Below are 22,667 nucleotides of genomic sequence, written 5' to 3' on the forward strand. Positions count from 1 at the left end.
CAACAGATCATCTGGTCCCCGTGTGGGCTGCGGGAATAAAGAGTGTGCGGAGGTAGGAAGGAAGAATGGAAAGAAGTGTCTTTGTGAGGGGGTTGAGGAGCAAACAGATGCGTGGACAGGGATCGTGGCAGACATGGAACATTAAACAACGCTAATGGGGCAAATGGAATGTTAAGATGGATGGCAGGGGACGGGGTCGACGTGGCATAAAAGTGAAGCAGCCAGCGCTAATGAGGCCATCGGGGTGACAATCCTAAAAATACAGCAGCGGAGGAGATAAGCGAAGTCAATTGGTGAAAATGGGCACACCTGGCGAATGATGGCTTACCGTGATCGAGTCGGAAGGCTACTGCTCCTAAGCCTTGGTTTCTTTGCCGTGTTGGGGCTTGGCGTCCTTCTGAAAGATCCCGAACCCGTTGTTGTTGTTGTAGTTCCCGTAGTTCCCGCTGTTGCCGAATGTTCCGAGCGGGGATGACGCAAAGTTGTTGTACGCGCCGTTGTTGGCAAGGCTATTTTGGTATTGATAGAATGCGGACGGGCTGTATGGGCCGAAGTTTGGTCCGTAGGCTGGGGGGTAGGGTGGAGCTTGGTTGTCCCCGTAAGGCCAAAATGTCAGCGGAGTGACTGGAGTAGGACCGTTGGTAGTGTAGGCGGGTTGCGGTCGGGGAATGTTGCGTGGGTCGTTCACCCAAGCTGGTGTTTGGGCAGTGTTGTCGAGGAAACCAGGGTCTTGGCCAGGGAGAGTCGGGTTGAACGGCCTGGCGATGGAGGCGTGGGCGAAGGCCAGGCAGACTGCGACGGCTACGTTGAACTGCATTTCTGGTGTGCTCGGGTGGGTTGGGCGGTGGAAATGTGGTTGAAAGACTGAAGGGAGGTGTTGTGGCGATACTGGTGGGTGCAGTGGTGCTTGGTGGTCGGGGCAGTGGGCCCGGAATGGCTCTATTTATAATGCTACATCCTCTCTTTGGGGGCCCTGTGGGGACTCCGGTCGACAGCAAGTTAAGCCGATATCTCAGCCGTCTCCGCTTTCCGTTTACCTAAATATCAAATTCAAGACTTTTGCATGAGTACGTGAAAGATCCTGAAAGATCACACACCCCGTTTTTCAAATTGAGGATTTGAAAAACGGGTGCTTCCGGCAGCTTCCGGCCTTTTGGCGATGCACTTGCGTGACTGTGTCTCCCATGGATGTGGGAAGTATGTTGACTAGGCCGTTCGGCCCGTTCCTTCCCGTTCATCCAAGTCGCCTGTGGGTCACCTGGTCAGTCAACATAAACCTAGTATGAAGCATACCCCAGACCCGCGTGGGAAACAGCCTCCAAGCTCCCTTTGCCCGCATTTCCAAAACTTCCCAAACTTCTGGAGCATCCAGAACTTCTGCCCGACTTCCCCCCCCCCCCCCCCCCGAGCTCGGCCTAAGTCCTCCCTCCTACCTCGCACCCTTACACTTACTCTTACATGTTGTACCCTTACAATCTGTACCCTTACAATCCTCAATGTACACCTCGAGCCTCCCAAGTCCTCGTACCCCTCGCACCCTTCACCTCCCTTTTGAACACCTCACTACCCTCACACCTCCCTCGCTGCCCTTAAACCACACATACATAATACACATCTCACATCTTGCTAAGACTTGCACCTTGCGACCCATTACAACTCGGTGCCATTACACTACACCTTGGTCCCTTCCCTAACACCTCAAACCCTCATACCTCCCTCGCCACCCTTACGCTACAAACCTCACACCTCACTCCAGTTTTTGCTCACTGCTATACATACTGCATTCCACTCCTCTCCACACTTCATCATTCTTGATTGTTTTCCGACTCTTGTAAGATCCTTGGTCCTCTGAAATTTCATTGCTGTATTACTTTCAACGCATGTGTGTATGATTTCTCTAATATTCAATACTAAACAACACAATTCATTAATAGCAAGATGTCCCAATCCAGCAAATATGAAAAACTATTTATGAAAAACTATTGTTTGTCTTGAGAGAATGTCTGAGCTTGCAACCAATAGTCAGAGTTCACAGTTCAAAAAAAAATCCAAGCCTATCCATTGCCACACAGAGGAAATACAGCGGGGAAATTGAAAACTGTATATGGGCTGAGCAATAAAGACATAATCAATAGTCGAAGAAAGAAGAGAAGCTGCTACTGGTTTGGGTTGGAGGAAGGGTTGCTGCAGTCATTTGGCTCGGAGTTAGGATCATTCTGGTTGGAGTTAGGACTGTCCAAGTTACGCGCAGCAGAAGCAGTCTTCCTGCTTCTACAATGCTTACTGGACGAGTTTGGTGTTTTCTTGCGGGTGGTCAGATTGGAGCTGATTGTATTTTTGTTGCCGGTGTTCTTCTTGGAGGGCCTGGCAGGGCTACACTTGCGGGCACGCTTCTTGGGAGGGTGAGAGTTACGGGATTGGGCACGCTTCTTGGGAGGGTGAGAGTTACGGGATTTGGATTTCAGCTGAGAATCTGACTCGCCCTCGGAACCAGAATTGGAGTTGGAATTGGAATTGGAATTGGAATCGGAATCGGAATTGGAATCGGAATTGGAATTGGAATCGGAATTGGAATTGGAATTGGAATTGGAATCGGAATCGGAGGAAGTGTCCCCGTGGTAAGTGATCCGAATTTTACCCAAATGTAAACAAGCCATTATGCCCTTTACCGTGCCCTTGTGCAAACGGGAAAGGGGCTTGTAGAAGTTTTTCCGGCGAACGTTCCATTCGTTTTTCGGAACATGGAGCTTTAGTTTCTTATTCTTGAGCTGTGCAGCAGTATTCTCGCCAGGCCAGCCGCAATCGAGCCTATTGCCACTTGCAATGCCTAGGAAAATGAAGTGTGTCATTGCCGTGAGAAAAGTGACAAATCAGAACGGTATAAAATGGCTTACTTATCATCTCTCGAAGCTTTAGACGGATTGCACGGACATTCTTTGCAACAGACCCTATAAGCAAACAGTCGTTACAACCAATTCAGAAGGGGAATTCAAAATTGGCAAACATACCAAAATCTTTTGGTTGGCTTGCATCATTCAAAGCCGCCACTGAGTCGATAGCGTTTGTCGTTTTTGGAAATTGAACCACCCTAACACCATTTGCAATTTGGATTGCTTGTGCGGCAACCCAGGTGTGAAAGTGCCCAGCAGCATCTTGTGATGTTGCAATCATCTCGAGAAAGGCCTGACCAAGGGGTGACCCGCCCTTGTGGAAAATTGTACTGTTTGGATGTCGCGAAGCTAACACATAGAAACCTTTGACTTGATGGAAGAAGGCCATTGATTTCATCTGCAAACAATATAAAAATGGGTCAGAAAATATTTATGCTGTCATCATGGAACCGCACTGACATCAGCCTCGAGTTTATTCATCCAGTTGTTCACCATTGATGTAGTTTTCTTCAGGGAAACTTTAGAATTCAAAATGCTCGTGTTCCTCGCCATTTGACTCGCTCCGACGGGTGCATGAGTGGAATCTCGAGCCTTTTCAAGAGGTTCTGCATTGGACTCATGCAAAGAAATGAGGAAATCAATATCTTTATATTGGGCCTTTTCTTCTTTTGTTTTGCTCGCCCACAGCTGTTTAACCTCTTGTTGACCATCAACTCGACCAACTTAAACATGGATGTCAGCAAACCTCAAACAAAAAAACCAAATCAGGATGGAGCAAAAGAAAAGCCTTACATTTATCGAACATACTTTGCGGCTCTGGATCATACTCTAAAAAGTGGTTCCATGTTGAGCCTCCTTTAACTTTCTTCGTCTGACCAAGATGGTTAAAGAACAAGTGCCCCCCCACCCGATGCTTGATCGCTAGCTTGTAGACATCTCGCTGAAACTCGTAATATAGGTCGTTGACTTCGTCCTTCATACCCTCAGTCATTCAATGGCGTTTAGCTTCCTGGACCGCAAGAATACGAAGCTCAGAGAGTTCTTTATCCTTGAACCGCTCCATCTCTTCATCCGTCAAAGCTCGAACAATGGTGTTTTTGCCACCGTTGCCGCGCATGGTGCCTTGTAAGTAATCTTCGTTGTTGTCGGCGGGTAAAGAGCTTAATTTTGGGTTGTTTGTGCGACCAGAAATTCTGTCTGGGCGGGAGATAGTAGGCACAGTGCGGTCGTATTGGGAGACAGCTGGCGTGTTAGTTGATGGTTGAGGAGTCGGATCTGGGAGCGGGCCCGGGAGCGGATCTGGGAGGTTAGTTTGAGAGTCTTGCTGAGACGTGGTTGATTCCAAAGGGATACTATTTTGGAGTCTGGCAATCAGTAACACGGTTTTGGGAGACGAAGAGAGGTATGAACAAAGGGGTCGAGACAGGAAGCGCACCGTTGTGGTGTTCTGTGCCTGTGTCAATGCCAAAAAGGATACAACAGAGGGTGGAGACAGTACAGTAATCATACAAGAGGAGGAGATATTATCACATCAACAGTCAAGGCACATACAAACCAAAGAAGGATTTGTAGTAAGGAATAGTCTCAACCAGGAACGGAAGGAAGGAGCGCAAAGGAAGAAGGAAGGGAGGAAGGAACAGGAGGAAGAGGAGGAGAGGCCAAGACCCCCAGAATCCAGAATGGTCACGGATAGTGGCAATCTATACATCTGCTTGCTCAAGGAAGATTCTATCAGGAGGCTGTGTTTGTTTGGGAGGTGGAGTTAGAAGGTATCTAACACAGGCTGCACAGCATCTTTGGCTGGAGTCTTTGTATTTGTTTGCTCAGGGAAGATTCTATCAGGAGGCTGTGTTGTTTGGAGGTGGAGTTAGAAGGTATCTAACACAGGCTGCACAGCATCTTTGGCTGGAGTCTTTGTATTTGTTTGTTCAGGGAAGATTCTATCAGGAGGCTGTGTTGTTTGGAGGTGGAGTTAGAAGGTATCTATTAGGAGGCTGTGTTGTTTGGAGGTGGATTTAGAAGATATCTATCAGGAGGCTGCGTTGTTTGGAGGTGGAGATAGGGTGTATCTGGTCCAGCCTTCACAGGAATCTACTGCTGAAGGCTGTGTATTTGTTTGTTAGTTTGTATATCATAGATGTTTGGCTGTGGATTTAAAGTGTATCTAGCACAGCAAAGCTGTGTTGTTTGTATTTGTGGCTGTGTAGAAAGGCTGTGTAGGTGAGAACCCCTGCAGCAGAAATCCCTCACAAGGAGCTTTCTGCAGCAGAAATCCCTCATCCTCCAGCATAAAAGGAGGGCCTCTCCCCACTATAATTTTCTTTTTTCCCCATCAGCCTACAGAGGTTTGGTCACAAGTGGTTAGTTAGTTTAGTTAGGATCATCCTATAGAGGTTTGGTCACTGTGGTTAGTTTTAGTTTGTAGCAGCCTAGGAAGTTCTGTTTTATTGTGGTTATTAGTAGTGGATTAGTGTAGAGAACTGTAGTGTGTGTTAAGAACAGTAGTAGAACCAACAACCAACCAACCAACAACCAACATCCAACCCATATATATATATATTTACTTTGTAACAGATTATTTATAACAACATAGTGTCAGCAATTTAACATCACAAATTCTTACAACATATATCAAACTTTATCGCACCCACCACGTTAAACCAAGTTACAAAAGATTCACCTCAACTATTGATGCAAGTGATCTAGGTCAGATAGAGATTACTATACAAAAGTAAGAGCTATCTTTGGAATCAGCCACACCATTTAAATATTGATTACAAGACTCTTGGTTATTTGCATAGTACCATCAGAGGGGCAGGTCTTTCAAACCACCCGTAAATTGTAATAGGTTTTCATCTTATTCACAACTTATCTCCCCCTCAACGGAACTTCGATTACCACTCATCCATTCCCTTTGGAGTCCCTACACCGTTTGTTCAAAAAAGATGCAGACGTGTCAAGACAAGAAGCACGGGGCTGCAAAGAGCCTGGATTGTCGGAACAAGAATCACGCTGTTGGCTCTGCAAAAAGGCAGGGTTGTCGAAACGAGGAGCGCGCTGCTGGGTCTGCAAGGAGGTGGCTGGCTGGGGGGGTGGACAGGGTGAGAAATTGAGCCGGTGGTCGTGATATGTACTCTGATTTTGCAACAAAGGGCGACTGGTGTCTTCGTGATACGGCTGACTAGGGGTACCGTTCGGATGCGGCTGGTAAGGGAGATATGGCTGACGAGGGTTTCCATGATCGGTGGGCTGCTCATATGGATTGCGCTGGCGTTGAAATTCAAATGTAGATGCTGATATGTACTCCTGGGGGTGCGGATTGAGCGGACGGCTTGGTAACAATGGTGTCGAAGATTCCCAATGTCCTTGATATCGATATTCACTGTGGTTCGCGGTATGTTGGAGGCTATGCTGATGAGCGTTCTCATGTGACGATGTGGGCCGAGGGTTCCAAGTATCTCCAAATCGATTCAAGCCGTTATGTTGCGCGGACCTTGGGTTGGGAACATCTGAGGTCGTCCTATCGCTGGCCAAACCGGTGCCAAAACCAAATCCAGCGAAGGCCATGCTTTTGGGAAAGAGGTGACGTCTGTTTGACACGAAGTTGGCGGCTGCTGATGGGTGGTGAATCGAGCAAGGAGTCTACGAGAATGAAAACTAGAAAAAAGTAATGTCCATAGGTTTTAACCTCTCTAAGTTAGATTCTACCGCGGCCGGACATCGGGGGATCCGAGCCCCTCGAGCCGATCAGCGGGTGAGATGATCAACTCTGGGCCTGTACAGCAGGCTGTATAGAGACTATCACCACCTTCCCAAAGCCGTGCATCCCGGGGTGGGGACTTTTCAGGGTGCCGGATTTGATTATGAAATAAAATTTGGAGAAATCCAAGTAGTTTGAAAGCTAATGAGGATCAAAGATTGACCTCATTATTTTCCCTCAAAAATAGGGGAGTAGCTCTGCTAGAAAGCTCATTGAAGCTTTCCCGGCGCCAGGCATTCTACTGTGGGGGCTTCTGAATTTTTTGGCTATTATTATGAAGTAAAATATTGATAAATCCCAGTTGATTAGAAGTTATTGAGCATCAAATATAGGTTGCATCCAGGATATTTCCTGAAAAATAATGATTAAGAGCGGCTAGAAAGATTATTACAGCTTTCCTACAGCTTTCCTAGTGTCTGGAATCTCTTGGTAGTTACTTGTAAGTGTTCCTGTTTATGTTATGAAATAAAATTTTCATAAATATGAGTGGTGTGGAATTTATTGAGGAACAAAGATTGGTTTCTGCCAGCAGTCAGCCACTGTGATTTGGGGAAAAGAGTGTGTAGAGGGGGAGAGATGTGGTTTTTGAGGGGATGATGTATAATTTTAGAAATATTTCCAATTAAAATTTGTAGAAATATTATGGCATGATTTTTAATGCATTAATGATGATCCGGCACTGTTAAGAGTGCCTCTGGTGTATTTTAAGGTGTGTAAATTAAAGGGCACAATGCTTCACTGAGACACCCTGGATGTATTTCATTTATCCATGTCTTATTTCATAATGAAAGTGCAAATTTGATTAAGTTCTGAAAACAATTTGAGGGCATGAAATTCATCAAGGGAGTCCCAATCAACTGGTGCTCATTGAATGTATGTGCACATCTTGGTTAGACATATATATATTAGAATGACCACTACACATCATGGTTAGCAGTATATAGATTAGAATGATCATCAGTTGACTGGTTGACCCTTAATGAAAATAAAGTAAGCACTTATAATAAATGCAGAATGATTTAAAAATTAATCAAATCATAATTACTTACCCAAATCCAAAAATCATAATTACTTCTCAAACATCAAAATATTAATCCACAGACAATATTTATCATCCTCTCTGTCAGAAACCAATCTTTGTTCCTCAATAAATTCCAAACCACTCTGATTTCAAGCAATTTTATTTTATAATAAATTCAGGAACACTTCATTGAGATTCCAGACACTAGGAAAGCTGTAATAATTATTCTAGCAGCTCTCAATCAATTAATTTTGAGGGAATAATTATCATGGGTGCAACCTATATTTGATGCTCAATAAATTCTAAACAACTGGGATTTCTCAATATTTGACTTCATAATAATATCCAACACATCCAAAAGACCCCACAGTAGAATTCCTGGCGCCGGGAAAGCTTCAATGAGCTTTCTAGCAGAGAAACTCCCCTATTTTTGAGGGAAAATTGTGAGGTCAATCTTTGATCCTCATTAGCTTTCAAACTACTTGGATTTCTCCAAATTTTATTTCATAATCAAATCCGGCACCCTGAAAAGTCCCCACCCCGGGACGCACGGCTTTGGGGAATGCTGTGATATAATCTTTACATGTATATCATCTGCTTTGCAACTAGGTCATTTCCACCTCAATTCTTAGGGGCCCCGTCTGGTTTTCCGCCACGAACCATTTTACTCTGCTCACTCAATCACATCTTTCATCCTGCACTTTGAAACAAGACCAAACCATGGCACGTCTTGGAAAGTCCAATCCATTCCAACACGAGACTTCCCAACAAAGAAAACGGCGACTGAAACACACTTCTCGGAACACAAAGGGCCAGGAGATACTCAATTCCCTACTGCGAGGCGAGCCCCTTCCGTCAGACACGCAGCCGGCTCCCGATATTGACTCGACGGAGAATTACCTACTTGATTTTGGGAGTCTTGATTTCGAAACATCCACTGGTCCAGAAAATCACGACAATCCTTTATCTGCGTGGTCCTCTATACCATGGTCGGTCGAATCCGAGTTGACAGCTACCCGCGATCACATGCCCTGCCCAGCAATCAATCCTGAAGACCGAGCAGCTCTCAGGCAACACGATCGAAGGGTCACACATGAGACTCGGGCAAACAATTGGAACGATGTAATGACCAAGCTGTTCCGTGCATACTTGTGGCTGAAAAATGAGACCGATAATTGGACGGCACCATCATCCTTCGAATCACATGAAGAACAGTTCTGTAACTGTGAAGAGCACGACCGGCGGAAAACGGAATGGGTTGACCTAGTGGATACAAATGGTGATTACACTTTCTTGTTTGCTATTACCATATCTATGTAATTTCAGCCAACGTTCACAATTGCTTTAGGCCAACAACGCGTCAAATTCCACTTTTGCTCCTGCATGCCCCGATCCGTTTACCTACTCGCGAATGGATTTTTACCCAGCTCGCCAATAAAGCCAAGTACTGGATTCTCTATGCGCCTTCTGGCTTATCACAATTATGCATAGCTCCATTCTCACGTACGGATGGAACCCTTCATTAAAACTCAGAAGGTGTTTAACGAGGAACGGTCCGAGGTGCTCTGGAACCATAAGCAGACTGCAGTTAGTATTTTTTGTTGTTTCTGCATACATATTTCTTGTTGGCTGATATATGTGTATTGCTAAGGGTCGTGATCTACGACAATGCTTCTCGTCGGCAGTTTTGGTATATCGCGAGCTTCAAAAATTGAATACTCAGCTTATCCAAAACACTCTTGGCCTAACGAACCAACAGAAAATGGCCGTAGGAACTTGTCCGGCGTGCTTTGGTCCAAGCAAGAAGACGGGATCACATCGTTTATCTGCTGTGGATAACCGTCTTATTCTATCCTTGGATGGAAACTTTCAGCACCGGCATCATAAACTGGCCAGCAAGAGCCATCTTCCGTTGATCACCCCGGCTATTTTTGTTCAGCCGAGTGAGTTGGAAGAGGTTCACAGCTACATATCTGAGCAGGAACGACTTCACAAGGTCCCCAAGAAGGTGAGTTTTTTATATCAAATTGACTAGTCATCCATCCAGCTTTTCTGCAGATCGAATTGACTGGTTCCCCATCTAACACGCCCATCTTGGTTTGCAACAGGCAGATCGATGTGTAGATTCACACAAGGCGGCAAACGACAGTCGTAACGAGACCACCTGGAAGGCATGTGATGATACGGGACTGATGGGGTCATGCTGCCGACACGACTCAGTTATCTACTTGGCGAACATCCATCAAACCGGAGAAACACGCGCACTTCCATTGACTATTCTCAAACGGATTTTGGAAGCAATTGAGCCTGATCGCCCGGTTGGTGTGCTATACGATATTGGCTGCTCATTAGATAAGTATATTAACCTGGTACGCTTTCATTTGCTGTTTGGGCTTCTCCCTATCTATCAGTACTAACTTCCGTCTCAACCACTAGCGAAATATCTTTCCGGAATCACGGGAACGACTAACTTTTGGCACCTCAGTATTTCATGCGTATGTTCACGAGTGGCCGTGCCAAACAAAGTACAACCCACGATATCAAAAGGGGTGGGGCCTTTCTGATGGGGAGTCTTGTGAGCGTCTTTGGTCATCTCTTTCTCCGAAGATCGGTCCTTTACGGTATGCTACACGGAGTAACCGACTTGGGGCACTGGCACATCAATGTGAATACCACAACTCCCAAATGATACTTGATCTGAGTAAGTTTTTGCATTGCTTGTTTCGCTACAGGTACAATTGCTAACTTCATGTTCCCTCTTCTGTACTGCAGTGTCATGGCTTTACAAGAAGTTTAATCAGGCTCTCATACGACGCGATGCAGAAAAACGAGTACTCCTTGAGTTATGTCAGCTTCAAAACCCACATGTTTTGGGCTCGCTCAAATACTCGGTGGAATTTTTTCGCGTACAGTGGGAAGATCAAGTCCGGGTGGCATTGGAACAGGAGGAGAGTGAGGAACAAGTGCAAGGGAAAAAGAATCTTGCGAAGTTCTTTGAAAACGAGGAAGTTTTGGAAGGTTTTTGGTGAGTACATGTATGATCACATCTCATTTGAAGTTAAATCCTAATAGCCCTTGTCTTCTTTCTCATATGCTCTAGGGATCGTTTGAGAAGTGGCCAGTGGCCAGCCACGTTGGGTGAAGCAAGCGATATGTTTGTGGCGATTGAAACTCACGAGGAAGCTCAAAGAGGTCTTGCCGAATCCTTAGGGAAGGACTACGACGATCTCCGTGGAAAGCAAAAATCCGAGGAGGGCATGTTGACCCTTTTGTGGTGTGCGAAGAGTGATCTTTACGAGCATGCCATTGATGTACAATCCGAGCGAGAGCCCTTGCTCAATACTAACTCAGGCCATACATTGGGCACCCGATTAAAGGAACGAATCCTTGCGGCGATCAAGAGGCGAAAAGGACCTGTTGAGAAGGCCATTAAGAAATTCAATCAGCGGAGAACCCAGTACCTCATGGCATTCGATCCAGCTCGTCTCAGTCAACCCGAAAACGCAGACCTTGACTACGCATCCTTCCTTCGGATGAATCTGGATGATCCACTCTGGGCCGACTGTAACTTTTTTCACGCTCGGGCGCCTTGGGCTCTTGATCCTCGGGTACGGGAAGGTATCCGATCGGTTCTAGTTCTGGATAGAATTGAAGAGGAAATTGAACTGTTGACTCAAGAGCTAGACAGAGCACTCACCTGGGCATATGAGTACCACTCATTGATTCATCGGGCTATTGGTCGTGTAGGTATGTACATGTACATGTGTTGTTATCCAATAAGTTTCACTGATGGCACGTTGCCTACATCACTAGAGCTTGCGCAAATGGATCCTGACAATCCGGAGGTCGCATTTCAAGATATCCTGCCCGATTTCCCCGCAAAAGCAAAGCTCAAAGTTCTTGAGTCCGAGCTCCGATCACACTTGGCAGCACACGAAAGGTTAATGATGGGGTGGATGGACGATGCGGATATCCTATGGATGAAAACTAGGATTCAGGGTACCGTTTCCACTCATCCCTGGTTCGAAGCTATTGGCCCTATCAAGGCCCGCCTAATGAATTCCAACAGTGTCGAGATTGACGATGCTATGGACCGATTACATTTTGAAGAGCAAGGAAGCAGAATTGAAGGAGATGGCGAGGGGCAAGCAGAGGATGCACCAGAGGGTGATGAGGAGGATGGTGGCCATGAAAACTTACAAGCGGATGATGTATAGTTGTAAATAGCAATGTGATTGGTTGATCAATCCGAGTCCATTTCATCTCATCATCTTGATTTCCTCAAATTGTCTTTTCACAACTGCCTGTTATTTTTTTTGTTCTCTCATCTGCATTTACGAATCAATGACTTGCAAAAAATACCCAATTGGTTGGACAATGACAATACAACATATGAGTAAAAAACTTGATGAGAAAATGTGCAAAGCCTTGTGAGCCAAAGCGCGGTGAAGTGGAGTTACATGTAATGGTATATAGATAGCAAGGCGTAACGGTCGCAAGGTGCAAGTCTTAGCAAGATGTGAGATGTGTATTATGTGTGGTTTAAGGGCAGCGAGGGAGGTGTGAGGGTAGTGAGGTGTTCAAAAGGGAGGTGAAGGGTGCGAGGGGTACGAGGACTTGGGAGGCTTGAGGTGTACATTGAGGATTGTAAGGGTACAGATTGTAAGGGTACAACATGTAAGAGTAAGTGTAAGGGTGCGAGGTAGGAGGGAGGACTTAGGCCGAGCTCGGGGGGGGGGGGGGGGGGAAGTCGGGCAGAAGTTCTGGATGCTCCAGAAGTTTGGGAAGTTTTGGAAATGCGGGCAAAGGGAGCTTGGAGGCTGTTTCCCACGCGGGTCTGGGGTATGCTTCATACTAGGTTTATGTTGACTGACCAGGTGCTGTGGGTCGTGGCCACCTGTCGCCCCTCTGCTCGTGCATGTGAATCTGATACATATCTCTGGATCCTGATCGTGCGGGCTTCAGCCTGTTCCCGAGGTGTTCGACAGAGCTCCTCGAGACCAGTACTGGCCATCGGGACATCAAGATGTAATGTATCCCAGCCTTGGGTGTCGAGCGGCCAACGTTTCACCCACAACAAGGGTGCTTAACGCCATTGCATGAGGGGTTTTAGCCCGCTGCAGTCCACCGTGTGCCAGGGCCCAGGATACTTGCTTCTTCAAACATACGGACCGGTCTCATGCACCCCATGCGATACCCAACTGACTATCCAGTAGCCCCTGTACAAGCCGTGTGAAGCCTTCTGGATAGTCATTTGGCGCGCCTCCCAAATCCTCCCTACATTTCCCTCTCCCTCCGACATTTACATGTGAAAATTTACAACTCCATCGCTTCCACAGCCAGACCAAACATTTTGTATATGTAAAATCCATACTATTGCTGTGCATGCTCGCAGCACCCACAGCCTTCCTCTTTGCCTTACATCATCAATGAAATATAAAGGCCACCCTTTTGACTCAGCACGGTCACAATGGTCAGCTGGCTCCAAGTTCAACCGGCACCCATTGGTTTTGTCCTTCATCCACTTGTTACTTGACCTTTATCGGCACAGAACCCATCCACTCATCAATCATGGATGGCTCATATTTACCTCCTCGTCTGGATTTTGTCGCCCAACAGGGCTTCAATTATCCAAATCCTGAATGCAATCGTCCGAACAATCCTCCTCCTCTGTCATCTTTACACCCATCACAAAGCGGTCCCTACTTTTCATCGTCTCATCCCCATCCTCCTCAACCATCTTTACAACCATTACAACGTGGTCTCCACTTTTCTTCGCCTCATCCGCATCACTTGCATCGTCATCCAATTTCTGTACCTCATCAAGGATTGCCTTTTAATTCTCAACACAGACATCCAAATATTCATCCCACTTCTTTGCCTCTCATTCCAAACGTGAATCACCATTCTCACCAATCTGCTGCCCCAACCCACCACTCAGTCAATAAATCTATCCCCCTTACAAGCTTTTCTCCAACTCAACAGAGCCCATATTATGGCTCCACTCCCCAGAACCATATCCAAGCCAACAACTCCGATCACCACACTCCCTCAATTCACACAAATCCATCTCCCCGATGTACTCCATTTCTTTCACCCAGTGTGGTCAACCTACCGCACCTTCCTCAACTCCCATCTCGGGCATTGGCACCAATATCTCAAGTTGCTCAATCGTCCAGTCAGCTTGACGCACCTGCTACCTGTAAATCACAAAATGCATCTGCAGGGCCCCTTATTTTGCAAGCTGCTCCACTTACCCAACCGGCAAATGCTCCCTCCAAACAACCTTCGACTCGGTTCCCTATCCAATCTGTAAATGCACCACCCTTGATTGATCTTCATAATCGTAGCAACAAGAAACGTAGACGAATGGTAGTAGATAGTCCTGAACCAGAACCACAGTCTGCTCATGACTTGATGAATCAGACTGAGGCTGAGCTTGCTGCAGATGCAGCCAAGTATTCCAAACAATCAATGTCAGATGCCGACCGGACGTTTTTCACCCAGTTCTTCATCAAGCAGCGCAAGGAGCTTTGCGTTCAAGCCATTGAGCGTGGTGTATCAATGCCCATGGTCGATAGATATCTGTACGTTGTTTTCATTGCTCTATGTATGTACCACTTGGTACTGATTTTACGCTTTCCAATCTTTATGATCTTCGAACAGAGGCAGGCGTATGGCTATCAAGAAGCCAAACCGTTGGAACCGATTCATGAAAACTACAGGGGCTAGAGCCGTGTTCCGGGGACGTAAGTAGCTTCTCTTCCACAGCTTGCCATTCATCCATGAATGAATGAATCATTACCTACTTTACAGGTCAAAAAGGCGTCAAGCACCGACCGGCTATGGGTGGTGTTTCTGATCTATATTGGGAGCTGTCGCCTGAAGAGAGGGCTTTGTTTGCAGATCCACCACCCCCTGAAACTTTGATTCCGGCTGATTATCCGAACGAACATCATACTGCTGAGGAAGAGTCAATTGCTGCCGAGGCTGAACGGGGTCAACGTCAGACAATATCATTCAAACGAGCCTCGGATCATGTACAAAATTTTATGGAAAGCTGGGTCCAACAAGTGAGTTGCACACTTTGGGTTTTACAATTGGAGTGGTTGATTTGTTGATATTTTTATCACAGGCTGTTCACGTTGCCAAGAGCTGCAACTGTGAAATGGTTTTTTTTGCCGTCTCCAGGCACCTTGGGCCACACCTTTCAGTTTACTCAGACTACTCACGGTGCGACCGCCTTTACTGCTGCTGCTCGCAACATTGATGGTGAACGACACTACCCTGCTCGTATGCAAGCCTACCTTACTGGCTATGGGGTTGCTGAGATTGCAGCTTATGCAAATACCAGGCGTTGTAAGTGGAGCTAAACGTTTCAAATCATCCTTTACTGGCTGACTTATCTTGGTCCTTTCACCAGGCCGGATAAAGGACCGACCGGTATCGGCAAAGGCTCGCATGTCTTAACTAGTTGGTAAGTTTCATATCTCTTTTCCAACAGAGACACAACAACTCTTGACGATTGCAATCCTCAGCTGAGAAAACCAATGGTGCCATGACGACGTGGCCATGGACTAAAACAGACTTCAAGCTGGCGAAAATCAAGTACCGGCTTGTCCTGCTTCCTGGGGCAAAGATTCAGGCTTCATGGATCAAAAGTCCTAGCCGAAACCTCCATACGGCACCCAAAACCATACTACATACTGACTTGGATGATAAGCTCATTGACGTTGTTTACGACCCGACTATACCCGATGGAATCAGCTCCGACTATGTGCTAACCCCTGAGTTTCTCAAAGCCCCACTACCCAGTAGCAGTTGTTCTAGATCCTCTCCCTCCAGTTCTACACCTTCCCTTCATAGTGATGACGATATGAGTTCTGATGAATAGCTCAACCCAGTGTGACCTGCCTTTGTTCATTGAGCTGTGTTTTTCTGTTCTCCCCTCTTCACTTGTTTATGGTCTTATGTCTGCTAAAATTAAGTTGTCTGCTTGATTCAAAATCAATGTGTCGAGTATATTTTTTTCTTATGTTGGGATCCATCCGGCAAGAAGGCCTTGCAAGGCTAAGCACTGCTCACGCGGAAAACTTTGGCGAGCGAGAACTCGCGAAGAGGATTTTGCGACTCGTCTAGCAAGAAGAAGGCCTTGCAAGGCTATTCACTTTGAGGCAAGCTTGCTTCCTCTCTATGGGCCGAAGCTCAAGCATGAACAATCGCTCCCTCTCTTTGAGAGAATTCTGATGGCCACATGATTCGAATCCTCTCCTTGGGATGATACTGTATCACCCAAGGAGAGGATTCTATTCTAGTTTGTTCCTCCCTTTCTTTGAGAGGATGCGGAAGCGAAACTTGAACAACGCGATATTCGCTTCCTCTCCTTGGGATGATACTGTATCACCCAAGGAGAGGATTCTAGTTTGTTCCTCCCTTTCTTTGAGAGGATGCGGAAGCGAAACTTGAACAACGCGATATTCGCTTCCTCTCCTTGGGATGATACTGTATCACCCAAGGAGAGGATTCTAGTTCGTTCCTCCCTTTCTTTGAGAGGATCTGGAAGCGAAACTTGAACAACGCGATATTCGCTTCCTCTCCTTGGGATGATACTGTATCACCCAAGGAGAGGATTCTAGTTCGTTCCTCCCTTTCTTTGAGAGGACGCGGAAGCGAAACCTGAACAACAAGATATTCGCTTCCTCTCCTTAGGATGATACTGCATCACCCAAGGAGAGGATTCTAGTTCGTTCCTCCCTCTCCCTTTTTTTGAGGGGATGCAGAAGCGAGTTGCTTCCGGGCTGAAACTTGAACAACACGATATTCGCTTCCTCTCCTTGGGATGATACTGTATCACCCAAGAAGAGGATTCTAGTTCGTTCCTCCCTTTCTGTGAGAGGATGCGGAAGCGAGTTGCTTCCGGGCTGAAACTTGAATAATATGCCATTCGCTTCCTCTCCTTGGGATGATAGCATATCACCCAAGGAGAGTATACTAGTTCCTTCCCCCCCTTTGGGAAGAAGCTCAAACAAGGAGACCCTCTCTTTGAGGCGAAGTTGCTTGGACCAGTGGTCAATTCTCCCCTTTGGGCATTAATTCTACGAGTAGCTTCCTCCCTGTTCCCCTTGGACTCAGTTGTTTCAGCCCCAGGGGATGAAACAGGTCGGATCTTCACCTGCTACTGCCGTATAAGTAGTTGCAAAATATTCTATAAGGGAAGAGGGTTTGCAATGCTGGCTCCGACTGTCTCTCCCAATCGTTCCATCACTGAATCTAGTTCTTCATCTTGCCATTTTACATCGATCACTTAGTTTTATCTTATCCGTTGCTATGAATGAAGGACTTCTTGCTTACCCAACTGGGGGCCAGTTTGGTGTCCAGGCAAGTAAGCAAGAGTCATTCAGCTCATCAGCTGCCTCGGAAACTTCTTCGCAAAGAGATGATAACATTTCCAACTCAGACAACGAAACCGAAATAGATGAATTAGATGATGAAGACTTCACAGAAATTTCCCTAGATTTTTCTAAAATACTTTCAGAGCGAGCAAAAAAAACCATTTCCCAAACCTCTTACTTAACTCAGTTTTACTACTCCACTGTCAGCCCTTTCTTGTTACGCATGTCTAAGAAGCCGAAAAAAATCCCCTTTTCCATAGAACTACAAACCTTTGCTCAATCTAAAAATGTAATTGTTACTGCTGGATCTAGCAAAAAGGTTATATTCCTTGTTCAGTTCCATCCACTCCAAAAGCCGGATTCCGTTTGTACTCGTCTTTCCGAATTAATTGAGGACCTTTACATCATGGCTAGTCATTGGTCCAACTTGAGGAACTCAAAAAAAATCAGCGGTCGTATGTCTGGCATCGGTTTCAGAGGTGGGTATGAGAAAGGGAAAACTGCTGGTAAGAAGCTTTCCTAGTCCGTTTTGTTTGAAGAGAAGCCTCTGACAATTTCACTCAGGTACATATGCTGTTAGGAAAAACCTGAAACCATCACAGCTCCGACTGGAAGCTCGCCTTAGACAAAAGTTACGAAGTCACAATGAATTCATCAGTCATTGGTTCCGTCATTTCTCCAAAGCTGCTCATGCCCAAAATACCGAAGCGCTCAAGGAATTTGGAATCCCAAGCTGGTCTGATGCTGCTTGGGAAAGTCATCAGAAGGATCCGACTCCCTTATGCTCAAATGTCATCGTGACGTCAAACGACTTCTCCAATAAGGTACACTGTGATAAAGATAAAAATGTTTTCACATACGGCATATTTAGCTACATTGACTGATCAACTGGAAGTCCTATTTTACCACCTGCCAACATCCGTGGCCATGCTCTTTGATTCCCTGAATTTGACTGCAACATCAACTTTGGAACAACTCCAGGTATCATTGAAGTTTTATGGAAAAGCAATGAACTCGCTCATCACACTATTGGCCCTCCGGAAGAGCTCAAATCGACCAAGAAAACCACTCACTTTGGTTGTTCCTTCCAGATTTCTCATCGACTTGTCGCAAGGGCCATGAAGCTCAAGAATTTATCACCTGAAGCCAAAAGGAAGAAAACCATGGATCAAGATGAAAGATCTCAAAATAAGCACCCCAGGAGTAGTTAGATTTTCCCCAGTTCTTTTCTCTTATCCTTGTCATTCAATTAATAAGAAGCTATTGTTTTTGTATGTTCCAGTTTTCAAAATGTTGCTATGTCTTAATTCTTGCTTCGTTTACTAATTTGATTTTTGGAAATGAGTAAACAATAGAATCTCTAAGTAAAACTGGGCAATGATTTATCTCACTAAAAAACTGGAAAAAAACATCTATGGCAGTTTTTAAAATACTACAGAAAATGGAGAAAATAAACCTATTTACATCATATTCATTCGTGTTCAACACCAAACTCTTGTGCAAGATCAGCAAGCATGGTTGTAGATAGAATTTGCTCAATATCTTCAATATAAGCCTCCTCAAGATCAATAGTGTCTTCTTCATCACCGTCAATGAGATTTGCAGTCTCCGCATCTGGAACATCATACCTCAAAGTCCTAACAAATTGGTCAAAACCTTTTTCCACAAAATATGAAAATAGATTCAGATCAATTGATCTCTTTATGCGCTTCACTTGTTGATTCCATCTAGCAAAGATTTCCGAATCGCCAGTTTGTGATTGAGTCCTTTCAAAAACTTCTTGCATCTTGTCATTCCAATCCAGTTGTAATGAAGTGATTTCAATCAAGCCCATGTGAATTACTGCTATGGCGGAGGCGATGTGAGCAAGTGGTCCCTTATATGAGAATTGATGTGAATCTTTGAGCGGATGCTCTAGATAAGGGTGTTGAAGAAGTGGCCGTAAAGTTACCGGAACAGTTGGTGGAATCAAAGGTTGAACTGAATCATCGAGGGGATTGGCTTCTGCATTTGACTGATTTTGAAGAGCAAAATACTCAATCCAATCGTCTTCATGCTGAATGAGGGCAATATACAACACCAGAAGGCGGGTGTGGCGCTCAGTAGCCCATCGCATTGCACGTCTAGATTCCCATCCAAGCCGTCGTATTTCCTCAAGCGCACGATTAAAATAGGCCAAACGGCGGATACCTTGCTGAGTGCGTGGGTCAACAGCCCAGGGCTCATTTGCATTGTTGAAAAGACCATCATTCCAGAATAGGTCGTCAGCTTGTAGAGCAATAAGTTCAGAATAATTGATTGTAGGTGGGGCAACACGATCTGGATTTCTGGATCGGAATGAGTCAACCTGCTGATTATATCGATCAAGCACAGAGCGTAGATTTGCAGCTCTCTTGCGCAGTGCTTTCATAATCTTTTGTTGACCACGTGTACCTGTGGTTGCATTTTATTAGTTCTTATCTGGTCAGATCAGTTAAAGCAAAAAACAAAGCTTACCAAGTGTGCTACTCTCACCGGGCCAAGTGACCCGAAGTAATGGCTGTTTCTCCTCTACAAGTGCCAGAAATCCTCGACGAAGTTCGGTTTTTGTGTACCACAACATTGCTAGATCATCACATTGAGTTTCTTGGATTTTACAAAAATGTGCATCAGCCCACCAGTGAAAAATAAATTATATGTGCTATTGAGAACTCGCACCAGTCAAGTTGTCTGCAACACCAGAGCTGCCTACTATCCTCCTTTGAGCCTCCAGCTCCCTCGCAACTATTGCACATGCATTAAGGCGAGAAATAGCTTGCACTGGTGTGATTGCGCTTGCTGACCTCCTAGATTAAATCAAAGTTGAAGTGCTCAGCACTCAATGAAAGCCAAAGAAATTTAAAAACGATCATACCATGCTTCGTCATGTTCCTTTTCCAAACATAGAAGACGCCCCAGTTCCACCTTTTCTCTCTCTGAGTCCCGGTCAGCATTTTGGTGATACACTTTTTCAGCGTGCCATTGTTCTTCAAAAAATGCATCTGTGTAATTAATTCCAGGGGTATATGGATTTGCCTTGCCACGTAGTTTTACTAGTGCCACTGATGATTCTTATTTTCTGCATGCTGAAGCTTTTGTAACAACCAGTGGGCTGAGATAAAAGAAATCAAACACCATAATACATTCTGATACCAATAAACTACATACCTGCAATCTCATTGAGTTGAGCTGTTTTATAGTCGGCAAGGGACTGGACTGAAGTTAGTCGGTGAAGTCTAGTAGATACACAAAGGCTAGGAATTAATGGGGAGAGAGATGACCAGAGCCTCTCCATGCCCTCCCCGTCTGAAAGTCCCCACCATTTGTTGAGTCGAGGGTTGTACTCCACCTGGCATGACCACTCATGCACGTATGAATGAAATACAGATGTGCCAAATCTCAAGTCAGATATTCGGTCACTCATCAGGCCACGCTGCAGTACACGGTAAACTGTGTTAGTCAACTGAAATTAAGTTACATAAAAACAATTGCCTGACCTTTGTGATGTGCTTTTCCAGGTGACAGCCAAGGTCGTACAGGATACCAACCTTGTGCTGGGGAAAGTCCGACAAGAGGTTGCGCAGAATTGAAACTGGATAGTACAATCTGAGGAGATTTAAGATAATGCAGTCTCAGATGATCTGGTGTGCTTTGTCCGATTAAATGAGCAAGATAAGAAAACATACTTCTCACCAGTTTTATAGATGTTAACAAACAGAAGTGGAATGTCATGACGACATACACTTCCAAAAAGTCCATTATCATCACATTTCTCCCATGTTGATTTGTTGCGGGTGTCGTTCGCAGCTTTGTGAGAATCCGAGCATGGTGGCTGTATAAAAAGAGTGAAATAAAAAGTTACATAATGGAATAATATGACTTATTCAAAAATATTGACGTTCCAAAACTCACATCAATACCAACTGCAGCTGCTTCAGTGGCTGCAAATAATACAGCATCGGGGCTGATCTTTGATGGTGCAATGAAGCTGGGTGGATACTGAGTTTCGGTGGGATTATCTTTACTCGCATAGGCATAGTGACGCTGCTGAAAGTTCCCATCAAGTGCAATAATGATATCGGGTTCATTGGAATCACCTTTAACTTCATGTTGTTTATCTCCAAAGCAGCGAGGACACTTGGCTGCCCACTTGCCGTTCTGGGTGAGTTGTAATCCATCATCAAACAAATTCTTGCGGTTAGCTTGAATTCGTGAATACAGATCAACACTATGTGAAAAAGGGACTTGGAGTATGCGTTTCCGATAGCGTCCACCACGAGAATATGTTGGCCTATTGCTTCGAGAATCCAGGAAAGCTGAAACAAAGGCGGCAATAGAGACAACCGAAGATAGCCAGATGAGCTTGTAGAATTGCACCAGTCGTATTGAGAAGGCTGTTTGAGGTTTTGTTGGGGAGCTAGCAAGATAACCGTAGTAGATAAGCCGGATAACATCTGGTGTACATTCACAAAATTTGACTTCCGCAGATGGTTCCCGGCCTAACATGATAAATGATGTAAGGAAAGTCAAACCGTTTTCTAGTCAATCAAAGAAGGCATTGATCACACTTACTAACAATGTCAAACAAGTCCACACGGCGGGAGTGAATCTGGTTGGCGCTACAGGAACAGAGGCTTTGGTCAAATTCAAACAAACTCGAGGTTGGACTCCATTCAGTCCAATTCCGAGTGTTATAGAAGCATAACATATAGGCTGCTATAGCTTGTTTTTCCAGTGAAATCCAACGCTGGTTGAGTTGCTCGCGTTCTTCAGCATAGCGGCGTGCTCGGTGATAGCTTGCATGGGCAGTACTTGGGAGAGCCTGTACATCCTCATCAAAGTGTTGATCGTCATAACTTCCAATAATTGGCTCGAATTGATGCTGGCTATTTATGGGGTCGATTTCGGGAGGAGCTACATTCTCAATAAGTCCAAGCCGGCGTGCTAGGGCAATGTCCCGCTGAATGGTTTCACGTTCTCGGCGTTCTCGGGGTGCATTCCTCTCCTGGCACGTGCTTGTCCGGCTGCGGCGGGAAGTTCCAGTAGTATTGATATTCTGTACAACAAAGGTTGGTCGGTTTTGTCGTCGCACCATAATTTCGAGCTGAATTTGCAAAATAACAATCGGAGCATTTTAGAAGATAAAATGGAGGGGTAAATTTGGAAGAGGGACATGACTTACTAGGCTGAGGGCTGGAAGAGTTGAATGTTTGCTGGGTGGTGGCCGATATCTTGAAGGTACGCCAATGGTTTGAATACATCTTGTTTATGTGAACTGGACATTACCAGTTGGCGGGCAACAACCCGTACCCGTACCCGAGCCCAACCGGCATAGCCTGTCCGGTTCCGGCGGGGACGGGTAATGGGATAGCTTGTATCTGCCTCGGGTAGCGCTAGAACCCGTACCCGAGCCCAACGGGTAGAATAGAGTTACTGACATATAAACACATAGTTATGTGATAACAGTGTAAATGTTTGGTCTGGCTGTGGAAGCGACGGAGTTGTAAATTTTCACATGTAAATGTCGGAGGGAGAGGGAAATGTAGGGAGGATTTGGGAGGCGCGCCAAATGACTATCCAGAAGG

At 45.5% G+C, this 22,667-nt stretch overlaps 8 protein-coding genes across 8 annotated transcripts; 4 read left to right on the plus strand and 4 right to left on the minus strand.

Annotated features, from left to right (window-relative positions):
* Positions 1–355: 355 nt before the first annotated feature.
* Positions 356–817, minus strand: PtA15_3A363 (uncharacterized protein; the record flags this gene model as incomplete). The annotated part of the gene is made up of 1 exon (XM_053167324.1): positions 356–817. One exon carries the CDS (start codon positions 815–817, stop codon positions 356–358), a length of 462 nt encoding a protein of 153 aa, XP_053018552.1.
* Positions 818–2,156: 1,339 nt separating this feature from the next.
* PtA15_3A364 (uncharacterized protein) lies at positions 2,157–2,901 on the minus strand (the record flags this gene model as incomplete). The annotated part of the gene is made up of 3 exons (XM_053167325.1): positions 2,157–2,473; positions 2,639–2,827; positions 2,895–2,901. 3 exons carry the CDS (start codon positions 2,899–2,901, stop codon positions 2,157–2,159), a joined length of 513 nt encoding a protein of 170 aa, XP_053018553.1.
* Positions 2,902–2,976: 75 nt separating this feature from the next.
* PtA15_3A365 (uncharacterized protein) lies at positions 2,977–3,386 on the minus strand (the record flags this gene model as incomplete). The annotated part of the gene is made up of 2 exons (XM_053167326.1): positions 2,977–3,288; positions 3,351–3,386. The coding sequence occupies 2 exons, from the start codon at positions 3,384–3,386 to the stop codon at positions 2,977–2,979; spliced, it is 348 nt and encodes a 115-aa protein (XP_053018554.1).
* A 385-nt stretch (positions 3,387–3,771) lies between these two features.
* Positions 3,772–4,020, plus strand: PtA15_3A366 (uncharacterized protein; the record flags this gene model as incomplete). The annotated part of the gene is made up of 2 exons (XM_053167327.1): positions 3,772–3,786; positions 3,850–4,020. The coding sequence occupies 2 exons, from the start codon at positions 3,772–3,774 to the stop codon at positions 4,018–4,020; spliced, it is 186 nt and encodes a 61-aa protein (XP_053018555.1).
* A 6,469-nt stretch (positions 4,021–10,489) lies between these two features.
* Positions 10,490–11,889, plus strand: PtA15_3A367 (uncharacterized protein; the record flags this gene model as incomplete). The annotated part of the gene is made up of 4 exons (XM_053167328.1): positions 10,490–10,519; positions 10,585–10,697; positions 10,773–11,161; positions 11,486–11,889. The coding sequence occupies 4 exons, from the start codon at positions 10,490–10,492 to the stop codon at positions 11,887–11,889; spliced, it is 936 nt and encodes a 311-aa protein (XP_053018556.1).
* Positions 11,890–14,348: 2,459 nt separating this feature from the next.
* Positions 14,349–15,566, plus strand: PtA15_3A368 (uncharacterized protein; the record flags this gene model as incomplete). The annotated part of the gene is made up of 5 exons (XM_053167329.1): positions 14,349–14,421; positions 14,489–14,745; positions 14,864–14,994; positions 15,096–15,145; positions 15,211–15,566. 5 exons carry the CDS (start codon positions 14,349–14,351, stop codon positions 15,564–15,566), a joined length of 867 nt encoding a protein of 288 aa, XP_053018557.1.
* Positions 15,567–17,470: 1,904 nt separating this feature from the next.
* PtA15_3A369 (uncharacterized protein) lies at positions 17,471–18,186 on the plus strand (the record flags this gene model as incomplete). The annotated part of the gene is made up of 3 exons (XM_053167330.1): positions 17,471–17,570; positions 17,629–17,888; positions 18,046–18,186. The coding sequence occupies 3 exons, from the start codon at positions 17,471–17,473 to the stop codon at positions 18,184–18,186; spliced, it is 501 nt and encodes a 166-aa protein (XP_053018558.1).
* A 3,438-nt stretch (positions 18,187–21,624) lies between these two features.
* PtA15_3A370 (uncharacterized protein) lies at positions 21,625–22,177 on the minus strand (the record flags this gene model as incomplete). Its single annotated transcript, XM_053167332.1, has 2 exons — positions 21,625–21,653; positions 21,739–22,177. 2 exons carry the CDS (start codon positions 22,175–22,177, stop codon positions 21,625–21,627), a joined length of 468 nt encoding a protein of 155 aa, XP_053018559.1.
* Positions 22,178–22,667: the final 490 nt, after the last annotated feature.

The sequence above is a fragment of the Puccinia triticina genome, chromosome 3A (assembly GCF_026914185.1).
Source record: "Puccinia triticina chromosome 3A, complete sequence".
Lineage (NCBI taxonomy): Eukaryota > Fungi > Basidiomycota > Pucciniomycetes > Pucciniales > Pucciniaceae > Puccinia > Puccinia triticina.